General features: G+C 52.9%; 1 protein-coding gene across 1 annotated transcript in view; it reads left to right on the top strand.

Annotated features, from left to right (window-relative positions):
- CDHR1 (cadherin-related family member 1) overlaps positions 1 to 15,774 on the top strand; it is a 25,550-nt gene continuing 9,776 nt past the window's right edge. Inside the window, exons 1-12 of the mRNA XM_011950429.1 lie at positions 1 to 90; positions 749 to 844; positions 2,140 to 2,285; positions 3,433 to 3,483; positions 4,680 to 4,769; positions 6,752 to 6,838; positions 8,268 to 8,381; positions 9,455 to 9,598; positions 11,009 to 11,087; positions 12,321 to 12,421; positions 14,674 to 14,877; positions 15,229 to 15,381. Coding sequence (XP_011805819.1) covers positions 36 to 90; positions 749 to 844; positions 2,140 to 2,285; positions 3,433 to 3,483; positions 4,680 to 4,769; positions 6,752 to 6,838; positions 8,268 to 8,381; positions 9,455 to 9,598; positions 11,009 to 11,087; positions 12,321 to 12,421; positions 14,674 to 14,877; positions 15,229 to 15,381 — 1,320 coding nt within the window. The 5' untranslated portion in view covers positions 1 to 35. The remainder of the gene's footprint in view (positions 91 to 748; positions 845 to 2,139; positions 2,286 to 3,432; positions 3,484 to 4,679; positions 4,770 to 6,751; positions 6,839 to 8,267; positions 8,382 to 9,454; positions 9,599 to 11,008; positions 11,088 to 12,320; positions 12,422 to 14,673; positions 14,878 to 15,228; positions 15,382 to 15,774) is intronic.

Raw genomic sequence — 15,774 nt, 5'->3', positions numbered from 1 at the left:
GGCGGCGGCAGGCGACACTCCGCGCCGGCGGAGACATGAGGCGTGGCCGGTGGGCCACCCTGGCCCTGGGGCTGCTGCGCCTCTGCCTGGGTGAGTGGCCGCTGGGCCCCGCTGGCCGCGTGGATGGCGAGGGAGGTGGGCGACGGCGTCACCCAGGTGGCCACAGGGACATGGCCCTGGACCACTTCCAGAGTGGGACTCGGGCTGGTGGACGGGAGCGGAGAAGTCCTTCCATTTTCCTGGCCCATTCGGTAGTGGGGAGTGGGGTAGCGGAGTAGTGGGGAGCTCCGGGGCGCTTCTCCAGAGCCGGCATCCTAGAGCCCCAGGGTTTGGCGTCCGGACCCCCGCTGCTCTCCGCTTGCTGGGAAGCAGAGCTGTAGGCTTGGTGGCAGCTCCGATACTGCGTGGGGCAGGGGATAGTGCCCCGAGTCGCGGCGTGACCTTGGCTAGGGCACTGCCCCTCTCTGAGCGCGGGTGCAATCTGCCCATTGATGAAGGAGGGGTTGGATTGCTCCCCGGGCTCTAAGCGCCCACATGCTACGTGTCCCTGACAAGCCCTAGCCCACCGGAGGTGGAGTTAGGGTCAGGGGCATCCTCTGGGCGGCGCCCCAGGGGGGTCCCTCGGTGCACTTGGGTTGGGGAGGCGGAGCGCCCTCCTGCCCAGTAGCGAGGCCTGATGCGGGACTGAGCTGGTGCGAAGCTCCCTCCTGGTGTCTGGGTGTCCGTCTGTTCTGTGTTCTTTTCCCAGCTCAGGCCAATTTCGCCCCGCACTTCTTCGACAACGGAGTCGGCAGCACCAACGGAAATATGGCTCTGTTCAGCCTCCCAGAGGACACGCCTGTAGGTAAGTAGCCCTGGCACCGGCTCCCGATAGGTCTCCCTGAGGGGTGGCTCGCATTCCCCTGGACACAGGGACCAAGCCAGTGATTCACCCAAGCCTGTATATGCGCCCAGCGCCAAGTTGCTGCGCAAGGCCGGGGACTCCTTGTTTTTCTCCGAATTCCCCTAGGCAATGGCAGGAAAGAAGGTCATTGCTGCCATGGCGACTTAAGCCTGGCCAGTCCTGGAGACCAGGGCTCCCGCCCACAGACAGGGTCGCCCTGCGAGGCAGGCCGCTGTAGGAAGTAGGTGATAAGGTGCTGCCCCTTATGGCTGTGTGAACTTGAACAAATGTATTTACCTCTCTGAGCCTCACGTCTCTAGGCTTTAAAATGGCGGAAGAACATCCAACTTGCTGAGATCTGCAGAGAGAGGGGAGGAGAAAGGGGAGATTTCACACTCCCTCTCCCTCACTTTGTGGGCATTGGGAACCCCGGGAAAATGGAGAGCAGAGCAAAGCAGGCATCTGGCTCAGAAATCCCTGCAGAGGCCGGGCGCGGTGGCTCAAGCCTGTAATCCCAGCACTTTGGGAGGCCGAGACGGGCGGATCACGAGGTCAGGAGATCGAGACCATCCTGGCTAACACGGTGAAACCCCGTCTCTACTAAAAAATACAAAAAACTAGCCGGGCGAGGTGGCGGGCGCCTGTAGTCCCAGCTACTCGGGAGGCTGAGGCAGGAGAATGTCTTAAACCCGGGAGGCAGAGCTTGCAGTGAGCTGAGATCCGGCCACTGCACTCCAGCCTGGGTGACAGAGCGAGACTCCGTCTCAAAAAAAAAAAAAGAAAAAGAAAAAAAGAAATCCCTGCAGAACCAGGTCCAGGCATCGGGGACAGTGCTGCACTGTGGGTCACCCCTCCTGCCTTAATGGCTGCCTTATGGCCTTAAAGGCCTTAATTCCCCTTCCCTATACCCAGGAGTCCCTCAACCTTGGATCCTGAGAGCCGAGTTATTACCAGGCAGGGCAGAACTCAGGCACTACAGTTAGGCACAGCAGACCTGCACCTGCTCTGTAACCCGTGTTATAGATTACAATCTGGAAAGTGGCTGATCATCACATCCAACTGCTGTGAAGAATAAACATACAAAGAGGCACGCAGCCAGCAAGGGTGAGGCCAGTGATGAGCACCCAGTTCAGGGCAGCACCTTTGGCACTGAGTTGAATTGTCACTTTATAAACAGCTGAATCATTGGTCCTGAGCAGCTGCCACTTTTAGGAAAAAGTGGAGATTCTATGTCTCTCCACTGTGTTTCCTTCCAGGCTCTCATGTATACACCCTGAATGGGACAGACCCTGAGGGAGACCCCATCTCCTATCACATCAGCTTTGACCCCAGCGCTAGAAGCGTCTTTTCTGTTGACCCCACTTTTGGAAACATCACCCTGGTTGAAGAGCTGGACAGAGAGGTATGGGGAGGTGTGGGGAGTGCTGCAGGGCCGCTGCCTGTAGATAGACCTCAGTGGGCTGAAGTCCCCCTAGAGCACTTTGGTTAGAACCTCTTCGTAGAGTAGGGGATGAGGGGGCACACCCCAGGCACATCCAGTCTGTGAGATCTCTGGGCCTCTTGCCATCAGCAGAGTGGGCTTTACTTTCACGCTCCTCGTTCACACAGAGGGAAGAGTGGGCTCCTTTAATGAGCACCTGCCAGCCCTGCTAATCTTTTAAGCATGTTCCATTAAAAATAAATCTGTTTGCACTTGGAGGTTTCTGAAAGAAAGCTCACAGAGTGATTTTTCAAGCCTGTCCTGGGAGAGGTGCTATGCTGCACGGGAACTCAGAGCAGGTCAAGGCTGAAAAGGGTGGTTGGGAGTGAGTCTGAGTTTGGCAGGACTCCTTCACTCTACTCATTTGTGAACTTGCAGGCGACAGGGTATGGCCTTTTTCAGACCGTACAGCAGTCTGGTGTGTGGCTAACTGGACCTCAGCTGTGGGGATGCTGCCAGTTCTGGTGACAGCCTCCATCAGCTGCAGGCCAGGGTAGAGAAAGGAAAGGGAGGTCTCGGGGACTGCTGTGGGGACACAGCAGTGGAGCCTGACTGTGCTGCCAGTACCCCACTCCCTGGCACCCGCGGGATCTGGCAACCTCCGATACCCCACCCCACTGAGGCCTCACCATATCCTGGGGAGCACTGAGACACCATGGATGTGAGCCTCTGCAGAGACCTGGAATGTGGAGAGGCGTGGAGAGAGAAGGCGAGAAAAGGGAAAAGAGAGAGGAAAAGTCTTTATGGGACCTTGAGCACACTAACGTCGGCGTCTCGCCTCACTGTAGCAGGAGAGTATTTTCTGTTGGAGCCCCAACAGACCCTCTGGGTCTCTGAGTTTATAAGAACCCCAGACACAAAAGTCCCAAATAAGGCCTCAAACATGGGGGGAGGCAGCTTTCTACTCTGCCAGGCATGCTGTCGCCACCACTCACCCTGATCCAGGGATCCATTGGCACGTGCAGGCCTCCTCTGATGGGTGCGTGGAGCAGACAGAGCTCCTCCCAGCCATGGGGGTCCTGTGGTGTGTCAGACCCCTGGACACTCACTCAGTCCCTGTGCTTCACAGAGGGAAGATGAGATTGAAGCCATCATCAGCATTTCTGACGGCCTGAATCTGGTGAGTGCACGCTCAAGGCAGTCCCCGGCAGCCTGCAGTATTCGGGCCTGAGAAGGGTGAGACTAGCGTGATTCCTCCCCAAGCCTTCGTGGGGGCTTTTCTGCAAGTTTAAGCCAGGGCCCAGCAAGACCTGCCCAAAGTACCCGCACGAGAGGGCTGCAGCAAGGCCAGAGAGGAAGGAAGGAAAAGAAGGAACAGAGAAATCAGGCTCTCCAAGCTGACCTTCTCATGGGTCTAACCCACATTCCACAGCATCTCCTCAAACTTGCCCTCCCCATCTGCCTCCCTGACCCTGGTCTTGGCCTCCTGCTCAGTCACCTGAGCTGAACACCCTACAGCAACCATTTTCTCTCAGCAATCATCAGTGCTCCCTGGATAACTCAACAAACCCCAGGGGCTCACTGGCCTCCAGGCTCCCCAACCCCAATTGCCTGAAGTTGTCACTAGGGAACAGAGTCAGATCTGTCCACCCTGAGGCTCAGAAAGCACTAACAGCTGGCCTCTGCCACTGGCAGGATGAAAACCAAGCTTCGGTCTGGCTTTCCGGGACTCCCCGTTGGGCACCATCTGCCTCGCTGCCTTTTCCCTCACATCCACCCCACCCAGGCCGTAATCTAGCCATAAATCTACTTCCATCCTCTCAGCTCACCATGCATTTCACTCCTGTTTGCCTTTGCACATGCAACCCCTTCTTCCCGGCGCACCTTTCTACCTCTTTTCTTCTGGCAAACCTGTCTCATGGATTAATTCTCACTCCTCTGAGAAGCCCACCTGCTCTCTGCCACCACAGCCCAGGAACTCTCAACCCCATTGGATGCATTTCCACAGGCTATGTGTGTGCGCTGGTGCAGTGCAGGGGCCCCGCCCTCAGTGCCTGGCATACTGCTGCTATCACCTTGAGGAGATCATAACGTGTTTTTTTAATATGCTGATCTTTGCCCTGATATCCCAGCCACCATGACTACTGCAAAATAACACAGCATTAGACTGTCTCCTGCCTCCAGGATGAAACACAATGTTTGGCACTAAGAGGCTGCTTAATGTTTATTGCATTAATGAATAAAAGAAGGAAGGGAGGGGGAGAGAGAAAGGAGGGATGGGCAGGGACGTGTACCTTGGAGTGTTAGAGGTCGCTATCCATTCAGCCCTCAGAAGGTCTCATTGCACTGGCTCTTGACCCCTCTGCCCCTTCTCAGGTGGCCGAAAAAGTCGTGATCCTGGTGACCGATGCCAATGACGAGGCGCCCAGGTTCATCCAGGAGCCTTATGTTGCGCTGATTCCTGAGGTGAGTGAGTAGCTGCTAGAGGGGCCGATTGTCCCACCCAGGCCCATAGCCTACCCCTGGGGCTGCTCTGTGGCCTGCCATGGCTCACTGCCCTGTGGAGAACCTCTCTGTCACCACCTGCTCCCACCCATATTTGCTTTTATTCCAAAGACATGTTCATTTGCTTTTTTCCATTATAGTCATAATACATGTTCAGTGTAGACTTGTGAAATATGTAGAAAAGAAAGAGAAATGAGAGTTTTCAAAGTCGCTCTCACTTTCTCCAACTTGAGACATTGTTAAATTTCGGTGTATTTCCTTCTAGTCTTTTTGTCATTATACAGCTCTGTTTTGTTTTGTTTTTCTGTTTGTTTGGCATAGTTGTGATTATACTAAACATATGCTTTCTATAACCTGTTTGCACTTAAGTTATAACATAGGCATTTTCCTCATTAATTGTAAAGTTTGGGCAGCTATTGTTTTAATAGCTTCCATCAAGTGAAAGTCTATCATTTACAGAATCATTCCCTGATGTTTGGATATTTAAGGTGCTCTAAATTTTGCTGTCATGGACACATCAACTTCTGAGCATCAATTTTGTTTTTCATTAATTAGGATCCTTTCCTTAAGATACAGTTCAGGATTTGAAATTACTGCATCAAAAGCACACATGCCCACAGGGTGTTGCCAGACTGCTTTTCCAGGAGGCACCTGTTTGCTCCGTCCCTGCAATGGAAGGGTTTTTCTCCCCTGCCCCTTGACAACACTGAATTCTCAAAGTTTAAAATGTTTGCTAATTCAGGCCGGGCGTGGTGGCTCACACCTGTAGTCCCAGCACTTTGGGAGGCCGAGATGGACAGATACCCTGAGGTCAGAAGTTTGAGACCAGCCTGACCAACATGGTAAAACCCTGTCTCTACTAAAAATACAAAATTAGCCTGGTATGGTGGTGGGTACCTGTAATCCCAGCTACTCAGAAGGCTGAGGCAGGAGAATCGCTTGAACCCAGGAGGGAGAGGTTGCAGTGAGCCGAGATCACACCACTGCACTCCAACCTGGGTAACAAGAGCAAAGCTCCGTCTCAAAAAAAGAAAAAAAAAAAGTTTGCTAATTCAATAGGAGAAAGATATCTCATTCTTGCTCTAAAATGCAGGTATATGGTCCCTGGTGATCCTAAATATGTCTGTGGTTATGAACCATCTCCTCCTTTTTGAATTGCTGTTTCATAGGTAGACCCTTTATCTGTTTGGGGTGTTGGTGTTTTCTTCTCCCTCTCTCCTTGAGCGCATCTCCCAGCCCCTCACCAAGTCTTTTTGCTCAAATTTCCCTTCCCTCTTTCCTACACCTCCTCTGAGTCCCAGCCCCCACTGGGTGCTCACACACTTAAAAAAAATTTTTTTTTTATTATTATTATACTTTAAGTTCTAGGGTACATGTGCACAACGTGCCGGTTTGTTACCTATGTGTACATGTGCCATGTTGGTGTGCTGCACCCATTAGCTCATCATTTACATCAGGTATATCTTCTAATGCTATCCTTCCCCCCTCCCCCCACCCCACGACAGGCCCCGGTGTGTGATGTTTCCCTTCCTGTGTCCAAGTGATCTCATTGTTCAGTTCCCACCTATGAGTGAGAACATGCAGTGTTTGGTTTTCCGTCCTTGCGATAGTTTGCTGAGAATGATGGTTTCCAACTTCATCCATGCCCCTACAAAGGACATGAACTCATCCTTTTTTATGGCTGCATAGTATTCCATGGTGTATATGTGCCACATTTTCTTTATCCAGTCTATCATTAATGGGCATTTGGGTTGGTTCCAAGTCTTTGCTATTGTGAATAGTGCTGCAATAAACATACATGGCTCACACACTTTATCCTCAATTGTTCACCTCTTTTTGGTGCTTTGCTCCCCTGACCCCACTGCTGCATGCCTCTATGCCTCTGTCCCCCTGAGAATGCTGTCACTGTCTCTGACCCTCCCCTGTGGCTGTGACCCCCTCAGGACATACCTGCTGGGAGCAGCATCTTTAAGGTCCATGCGGTGGACAGGGACACAGGCTCTGGAGGGAGTGTCACCTACTTCCTGCAGGTAAGGCGGGACACACAGGACCTAACCTGGGGCTGGGCCAGAGGGGACTCCTGGGTGGCCCCTACCTCTATCACCCAGGCCCTTAGGTTGGTGCCTCTACGATTCCCGAGGAGTACACAAAGGGGTGGGATGGACTGGAGGGGATGTGAGAGGGACAGAAGCCTTCTTCCCCTGATGGGCCCATCGTGGCTTCCTCTAAGTCAGTCTATCCCCTCCCTCTTCCCACATCCCCAGTACCCTCAGCCCTCCACATCCCCAGCCCTTTCCCCAGGGACTGCCACATGGGTGGAGAACACCATGTAGGCCCACAATGGTCAATAGAAAAAAAGAGCAGAAGAGATAACACTCAAAAGAGGCAGAGCTCTGATGCCCCTAACAACACAGGCCCAGAAGTCCCCTGGACTGCACGGGTGCTGGAGAGACCCCACCCCTCACCACTCACATGACCTTCAGTGCATTATCTAACTTTCCCAGCTCAGTTTCCTCATGTTTCACATGGGAGAGATAAAAACACATCCTTGTTGCATTGCTGTGAAGACTACGTACGTGTAAAATCCTCACTAACAGCACCTGGCACAAGCACCCGACACTACCCAGCCAGAAGGGCCCCCAGGGACCCCACCAGAGGCTGGTGCTCCCTGCCAGCTCCTTCAGGCTGCACACCCTCTCCCCCGATTCCAGACTGCCTGGGACTGCCCCACAGTCACTTGCTTGGTACAGGGTTTGAAGGCCCCAACGTTTCTCTCCCTCACTGTGACTTTTTTTTTTTTTTTTTTTTGAGACGGAGTCTCGCTCTGTCGCCCGGGTTGGAGTGCAGTGGCCGGATCTCAGCTCACTGCAAGCTCCGCCTCCCAGGTTCACGCCATTCTCCTGCCTCAGCCTCCCGAGTAGCAGGGACTACAGGCGCCTGCCACCTCACCCGGCTAGTTTTCTGTATTTTTTAGTAGAGACGGGGTTTCACCGTGTTAGCCAGGATGGTCTCGATCTCCTGACCTCGTGATCCGCCCGTCTCGGCCTCCCAAAGTGCTGGGATTACAGGCTTGAGCCACCGCGCCTGGCCCACTGTGACTTTTAATCCCTGGCTCCCTCCAGGTTAGATCACTCTGCAGACATTGCCACCTGTTGGACCCTCCAGGCCAGAGCTTAGCCCAAAGCTTAGCCCAAGAAAATTTGTTTTCCAGCTGAGCAGGAAGAAAAGCAAAGGCCCAAAAGGGAACGTTGTGTTTTTGACTGAGGGTGTGGGAGGGAAAGCCCCAAGTCCTATGAAGGAGAACCTGGGACCAGAAAAGCTGAGCACTCTGAAGCAGGAACCTCAGCCCTGAGGTCCTGTGACAAGGGGCTGTGAAGACGCCCTTCAGAAAGCAGAGTGGGCATTCCTGGGGCTGGCCTGCGCTCTTGCTGAGGTCCAGCTGGCTCCTAATTCTTATAGAACCTGCACTCCCCATTTGCTGTGGACCGTCACAGCGGTGTGCTGCGCCTCCAGGCTGGGGCCACTCTGGACTACGAGAGGTCCCGGACCCACTATGTCACCGTGGTTGCCAAGGTAACACAATAGGATGAGGAGCATCCAGTCTCTCCTCAGCCCTTGAGTTGGAACGGAGTTAGGCTCTACAGGGGAGCGGGGCAGTTTGGAGAGCAGGAGACACGACGGGCGTGGGAAAATAGGGAGCAGCTGCTCGGAATCTTTCCTGCCTGGACATAGTCTCCAGGGAGGCTGGGATCTGTGGGCTGCGGGAAGGCATGTGCTTCCTCAAAACTAACAGGCCAGGATCCCCTATGTAAGACCAGGTGGGATGTCCAAGAGAATGGTGTCCCCCTCACATCCTCAACAACATGGCCTCCAGGCACCTCCATCTTGCTGGCCAGGCTTGCTCACCCACCTCCTCCTCTCTGTGTGCCCAGTCACCCCTTCTGAGCCTCAGTTTCCTCATCTGCCCAGCCCTGAAGTTGAGGAACTCAACTAAGTTCCTCATATTTCTGAAGTGGTGGTGTGGGAAATACTGGAAACCAGCAGATGCCCACCAAAGCTTCTTCCCCTACAAAGAGTGCAAAACCCCACCGGTCCCTCTAGGCCCAGCACTTTCTTTTGCAAGCAGGCCCTTGCTGGTCACAGCCTGGCTTACAGGCCATCCCACTGCAGCCTGTAGCAGCAGGCCAGAGTCAGCCTCGCCTGCCCATAGCTGCACCGGTTGGGCTGGGCTGAGTGCACATCTCTGTTATGATGCTCAGTGCAGGGCCCAAGTCTTGCTGTTGTGGGTCCCTGACACTCAGCACAGGCCAAGCACAGAGTAGATCCTCAGGAGGTGCTTGAGGCTTGGTTCCTGGCTGGGAGGGGGAATTTAGCTCTGAATGCCCCCTCTCCTGCCACTCATCTGATATGATTTCTCTGGAGAGAGAACTAACCCCACTTGCAAAGGAATGGTGGCACTTTTACATTCCCAACACTCCCGTGAGAGGAGAAGTATCTCCGGGTGACACAGAAGCAAGCAGAAACTTGGAGAGGACAGCTGGCCTCACAGCCATAAGGGGGCAGGAGCCAGGTTCTCATGGTTTCTGTCCAATTCCACATCCCAACTTGTCTTCACTCTCCGTCTCTGGCCCCCGGTTCTTCCGCAGGATGGCGGTGGGAGGCTTCATGGGGCTGATGTGGTGTTCTCAGCCACCACCACGGTCACGGTCAATGTGGAGGATGTTCAGGACACGGCCCCTGTCTTCGTGGGCACACCCTACTACGGCTACGTGTACGAGGACACCCTTCCGGTGGGTGGCTGTGCCCCTCAGCCAGCATCCCCTCCAAATGCTTCCTGCCCTGACCCTTGTGATTTTAGGGACCCCCTGCTGGAGATGACTGGGCTGGCCTCGGTCACCCTCCTCACACAGAGGCCAGCTCTGGACTCACCCAGCCTCAGGCCATGAACTGGACCTTTTGCCCCCAACTGCACCATGAGCTCCCCATGGGCAGAGATCAAGCTGGAGCCTGGCCTCACTCGGCCACAGCTTAAGAACTCTGTGCAATTGAATTGCATTCTCAATTTGCATTTGTCTGATTATGCTTTACTTTTCTTTTGGAAACGGAGTCTCACTCTGTCACTAGGCTGGAGTGCAGTGGCACGATCTGGGCTCACTGCAACCTCTACCTCCTGGGTTCAAGCAATTCTCTTGCCTCACCCTCCTGAGTAGTTGGGACTACAGGTGCACACTGCCATGCCCAGCTAATTTTTTGTATTTTTAGTAGAGGTGGGGTTTCACCATATTGACCAGGCCGGTCTGGAACTCCTGACCTCCAGTGATCCACCTGCCTTGGCCTCCCAAAGTGCTGGGATTACAGGCATAAGCCACTGCGCCCGGCCTATTATTGACTTTATAAAGCAAAAGGAAACACTTTTTGAGGACCCAGTGGTGGAGACAAGCTCAGAGTGAGGGAGAGAGATGCTGGACTGCCCTGGGTAGGGGCTGCAGGGTGGGCCAGGGTGGGTCCAGGCCATCCCACTGAGGAGCTAAAGGGAGAAGGAGGTGCTGAGGGACAGGGCTCAGGGCAGGCTCCAAGGGAGGAGGCAGCACCTGGGCTGGGTTAAGTAGTAGCCCAGAGTTGACCAGAGAGAAGGGCCTGTGTAGGGGGGCTTAAGAGGGGACAACAGGCAGAAGTCAAGCGGGCCTTATACAGTTGGGGCTGCCCTACCCTAAAACCTTCCAGCAGTACCAAAGGCCCACAAGATAAAATCTTAATTCTGGGACCTCGCATTTGCGATCTGGCCTCTCTCCCATCTGTCTTTCCCCTATCCCCTCACGCACCTCAGGGGTGGGATGAAAGCAAAAGATAGAGAGGGCAGTGAGAGTAAGGCTAGAGAGTAAGAAGTAGTAGAGGCAAGGGCTGAGTGTGGTGTGTGGGCCAGAAGTTGGTGCAGGAGGTCTGAGAATCCCTGGGCAGCCCAGGTACTGACCCTTACTGGCAAGGAAGAAGCAGGGGCTCAGGTTATCCCTCCAATCCTGGAGGCCAGTGGGTGCTTAGAGCCCCTGCAGAGGAGAAGAGGGCCATGCTCCAAGGCCACACAGCGGCCTGACTCTTTCCTGGGTGGGGGTAGCACCTCCTTTTCATCATGGGGACATTGTTTGGGGAGGGGAGGGTCCCCATGTTGCCCATCAGGCAGCGGCTGCTCCTGTTTCCCCGAGGGCTCGGAGGTACTGAAGGTAGTCGCCATGGATGGAGACCGGGGCAAACCCAATCGAATTCTCTACAGCCTTGTGAATGGTGAGTCTGAGCAGCTGTGGGGGCTGCAGCTTTGACTCTCTAGGTGACCAGAACAAGGTTCCCCAACCTCTCTAGATCGCAGCTCCCTCGCCTATAGGACTAGGAGTACAAGACACATGCAGAGGAAAGGCTGTGCCCAAGACAAGCAAGTGTCTGGGTTGTGTATTTCGGCCCCTGCCTGTCATGATATCCAACAGCCAGGAGAGCATGGGGCAGGGGCGCTGAGAGCGACACGGAGGTGCTAACCCATGCTCCTCTCCCCCTGGATATTTGCTCCTTGATGGGAATGCACGGCAATATTTCTCACTTTTTAAGTGGCTATGTATTTTCCTCATTCTTTTTAATTGTTATCCCACAGCATATAGCTGAATTAAATGAATCAAATGCAGTGGTGACGTGGCATCTCCCTAGTGCTAGCCCCATATATGGACAAGAAAAATGAAGTTCAGAGAAGCTAAGTAGGCATCCCAAGTTTTCATCATTGTATTTGAACCTGAGCCTGCTAGCTCCACAGTCTGTGCTCTTCCCACAGCTGGGCAGCAACTGAGCCAGATGGGCTGTCCCTGGGCTAGGCCAGGGCAATGCATCTGGTGCCTAGTCCCAGACGTGTGCATGTCTATATGCCACAGCCTTTCTCTAGGACATGCCTGTGCATACTCACCTTCCAGCAGCTCACATGTGGGCAAACCTGCCAGCCTCCTTTCCCCAGCCTCACAGGACCTCAGCTGCCTTCCCTCCCATCACCACTGCAAACCTTTACCCAGTCCCTTAGCACCTACCCCATCTCCTGCCTGTCCCACTCCATACCCTCCCTCTCCTCTCTTTATTCCCTCCCTCCTGTCCCTTCTTTCCCCACTCCCCTTCCATGACCCTGTCTCACTGTATGTCCTCCTGATTCCTTTCTCTTTTCCTCACACGCATGCACACACACAAATACACACATGTGCACACATGCACACAGGCACACATATTATTATGCATAAGAGAAGGGACGCAGTATGGAATGTGGGAGCTGGACAGAATTGAGTTCAAGTCCCAGATCTGCACTAGCTGTGTAGTCTTAGACAAGTTGCTAAGCCCCTCTGAAACTGTTTCCATGTTAACAAGACACAGATGACAGGATTTCATTCTATGAAGACTTCGCTAGGCAATGCAGGAGGAGCCTGCAGCATGACTCCCTTGCACCTCCCTGTGGTCCTGTGCAGAACTTCAGGGTGCATCTCTCTGTGACAGGGAGCGATGGAGCCTTTGAAATTAATGAGACATCGGGAGCCATCTCCATCACTCAGAGCCCGGCTCAGCTGCAGAGAGAGGTGTATGAGCTGCATGTACAGGTACCCTCCCTCTAGCTTTGTCTTCCCTGCCCACCTTTGACCCTGGAAGGCTATAAAGATGATAAGACCCAGACCCTCTTTCCTGGGGCCCATAGTCTGGGGAGGGGGCTAGATGTTGTTCTAAAAAGCACCTGCGCCAGACATGAACTCACAAACAGGGAGTTGCAGAAAGGCAGGAGAAGGTGCAACTGAAGCAGCAATGCCTGAGCATGGGTGGGATCCTGCAGGTACATGCTGCCAGAGATTGGCATTGGGTGGGTCAGGGTGGAGTGAAAGCATTCCAAGCCAGGAAAGTGCAGCAAGCCCAGGCTGGAGGGGAGAGCACTGATATATTGGGGGAACAACAAGGAGTCAGGTGAGGCCAGAGCAGAGAAGGATGGGCAGCCTGGAGAAGGAGGAAAGGTGGACTCCCAGACTGGGGTCAGAGGAGCAAAGGTCCTGAATGGGAGCTATGGATCTGTCGCTAGAGCTGGGGCATGTGACCTGTGAAGTCACACAGGGACTATACTTAGGAGGATCCCACACTAAGCTTAATGCTCGCTGTTTGCTGTCTTGGAATTCTTAATAATTTCACCAAGGGACCCTATATTTTTATTTTTCACTGGGCCTGCAAATTATGTCACTGGTCCTACTCAAGAGCAATAAGGAGCCATTGGAAGGTTTTCAGCAGGATTACAGTCACTTGGAAAGTTCACCTGGCTACTCACCAGACCAGTGGGGATCCCACATTTGGAGAGTTGGGCCAACCAAGATTTTCAGGGTCCACTCCTGGGCATAGGAATTCAGTGTGTTTGGGGCAAACCCAGGAATCTGCATATTATAAGCACCCAGGTAATTCTGGCACGAGTCCCAGCCCGAATTTGAGAACTCTGGTCTCAACTTGGGTTCAGAGGGAACTGGATGAGAGGTAGAGCCATTGGCCAAGGTAACAGAGGAAGAGAGCCTGTGAGGCTGAGGGGAGGTGGGATAGAAGAAAGGGACAAATTGAAAAGTATGCATGAGGCAGATTGCACAGAATGAGGAAACTGGCGAATCTTGAGGGAAAGGGATGGGAGAGGGATAGATGAAGCCCAGGTGGTCCTGTGCCATCAGGAGTACAGGACAGCACACAAGTGAAGTAAGTGAGGAAGGATGCATTTGAATGCTTGAGGGACATGCAAGTTCAAACATCGAAACTTGGGCACACAGGTTTGGAATTGTGGGAGAGAATGTCAACCTACAGGTAGCTGTGGAAGGCATGGGAGGGAATAAAAGCACCCAGAGGAAGAAGAAGAGAGAGAAAAATCGACCAAGCACAGCTGTGGAAGCTGTGTGAAGAGGCTGAGAGTGAGGAGGAGGAGGAGGAGGAGAGGGGCAAGTAAAGGAAATTCAGGAGGGATCAGAGAGGTTGAGAAGAGGATGTAGAGAGCAGAGTCACATTGCTGCAAGACTAGAGCACTTGAGAAGGAGAAAGAGTAGCAGTGCCAGATGCAGCGTGGAAGTCAGAGTGAAGTATCAGAATGAGGGGTGGGGTGAGAAACAAGAGGGATAGCAGTGAAAGTGTGAAGGAGTAGAGTACAGGGATGGTTATTTTAAGATACATAAGACCAGAGCATGCTTACAGAACAAGGGAAAGGAGGTCTTGAAGAGGTTTGTAGGATATCTGCCACGTGGTTCACAAGGTGCCTATGGGTTCTTGGCCCTAGCTTTGTAGGCTGTATTAGTTATCAGTTGTGTAACTACCCCAAACTTAGTGGCTTAAAATGATACACATTCATATCTCATAGTTTCTGTGGTTCAGGACTCCAGGCTCAGCTTGGCTGGGTCCTTGGTCTCCAGGACCCTCACATGGTTGCAATCAGATTGTCAGCCAGGACTGGGGTCTCATCTGCAGGCTTGACTGGAGAAGGATTGATTTCCATGCCCACCCAATTATTGGCAAGACTCAGTTCCCTGTGGGCTGTTGGACTAAGAGCTTCAGCTCCTTGCTGGCTGTTGGCTAGAGGTCACCATTAGTCTCTGTCAACCGTAGCTGCCTGCTTCATCAAAACCGGCAAGAGAGAGACTTCACAAGACAGAAATTGCAATCTCTTATCATCTAATCATGAAGTGATAGCTTGCCATCTTTGCCATATATTATCAGTTAGATCTAAGTTGCTAAGCCAGGACACACTGAAACAGAGGGGATTATACATTCTACAAGGGAGGTAGGAGCTGGACCATCTGAAGGGTCCACCTGCCACACAGGCCATAGCCACTTGTACCCATCCCAGGTGACCGAGATGAGCCCTGTGGGGAGCCCAGCTGCCCAGGCCACTGTCCCAGTCACCATCAGGATTGTGGACCTCAACAACCACCCACCAACATTCTATGGAGAGAGTGGACCCCAAAACAGGTTTGAGCTGTCCATGAATGAGCACCCGCCCCAGGGAGAGATCCTGCGGGGCCTCAAGATCACCGTCAATGACTCCGACCAGGTGTGTGGTCCTGCCCCCCACTCTGCTTTCCCACAAACAGTATGGAGCCAGGGTCCCAAAGCTAAGTGGGTCTGCATCAAACTGCCCTGCGTATGTAGCAGGGGCCAGGTGGGCCACAAAATGAATGAAACAGGAAGTTGTAACCAAGGGGGAGAGGAGGGAGAGTAACCAATCAAAGACTATCTGCTTAGCCTAAAGGCATTCACAGTCCATTCAGAAGGAAAAGTCAGATGCAGAAACTCTCTTAATAGTATCTCCCAAGGTTAAGGGCATGTGAAGACTTCCATATAGTATGAATATGAATTTCTATCATCATTCATCTTCCTTGTTTCCACTCTCCAAATTCTCTAGGGAGCCAATGCCAAATTCAACTTGCAGCTGGTGGGGCCCAGGGGCATCTTCCGAGTGGTTCCACAGACAGTCCTGAATGAAGCCCAAGTCACGATCATTGTGGAGAACTCAACTGCCATTGACTTTGAAAAGTCCAAAGTATTAACCTTCAAGGTAGATGGTGCCCTGAATTCACTGCCCTGAATGGGAGGGTCCCAGGAATTCATACCAGCATCTTGGTTCATTCCTGAGGGGGTCTCTTGTCACTCTCTGCCCTTCCTGGCCCTACTCTTTTCTTCTCCAACCCTCTGCCCCTCCTGCAGATTGCTCACAGCCTCAGCCTCACTGAGCTTCCTGGCTTCCACACCACAACCAGTTCCAGGAATGCAGGTGGTGGTGTGGGATCAAAGGATAACTACCAATATAATTTGCCAGGTTAATATTTGAATGAACTATTTTATTATCACAATAGATGTTTTATCATATGCCTTGACATTTGTCATCTCTTCTGATAACAATCTTAGCTGAAGAGGAAAAAAATACTTCTGTGATATCATTTGTAATTAC

The sequence above is a fragment of the Colobus angolensis genome, unplaced genomic scaffold (assembly GCF_000951035.1).
Source record: "Colobus angolensis palliatus isolate OR3802 unplaced genomic scaffold, Cang.pa_1.0 Scaffold307, whole genome shotgun sequence".
Classification (NCBI taxonomy): Eukaryota; Metazoa; Chordata; class Mammalia; order Primates; family Cercopithecidae; genus Colobus; species Colobus angolensis.
Note: the sequence above shows the minus strand (reverse complement) of the source record. Positions and strands in the feature narration are given on the sequence as shown.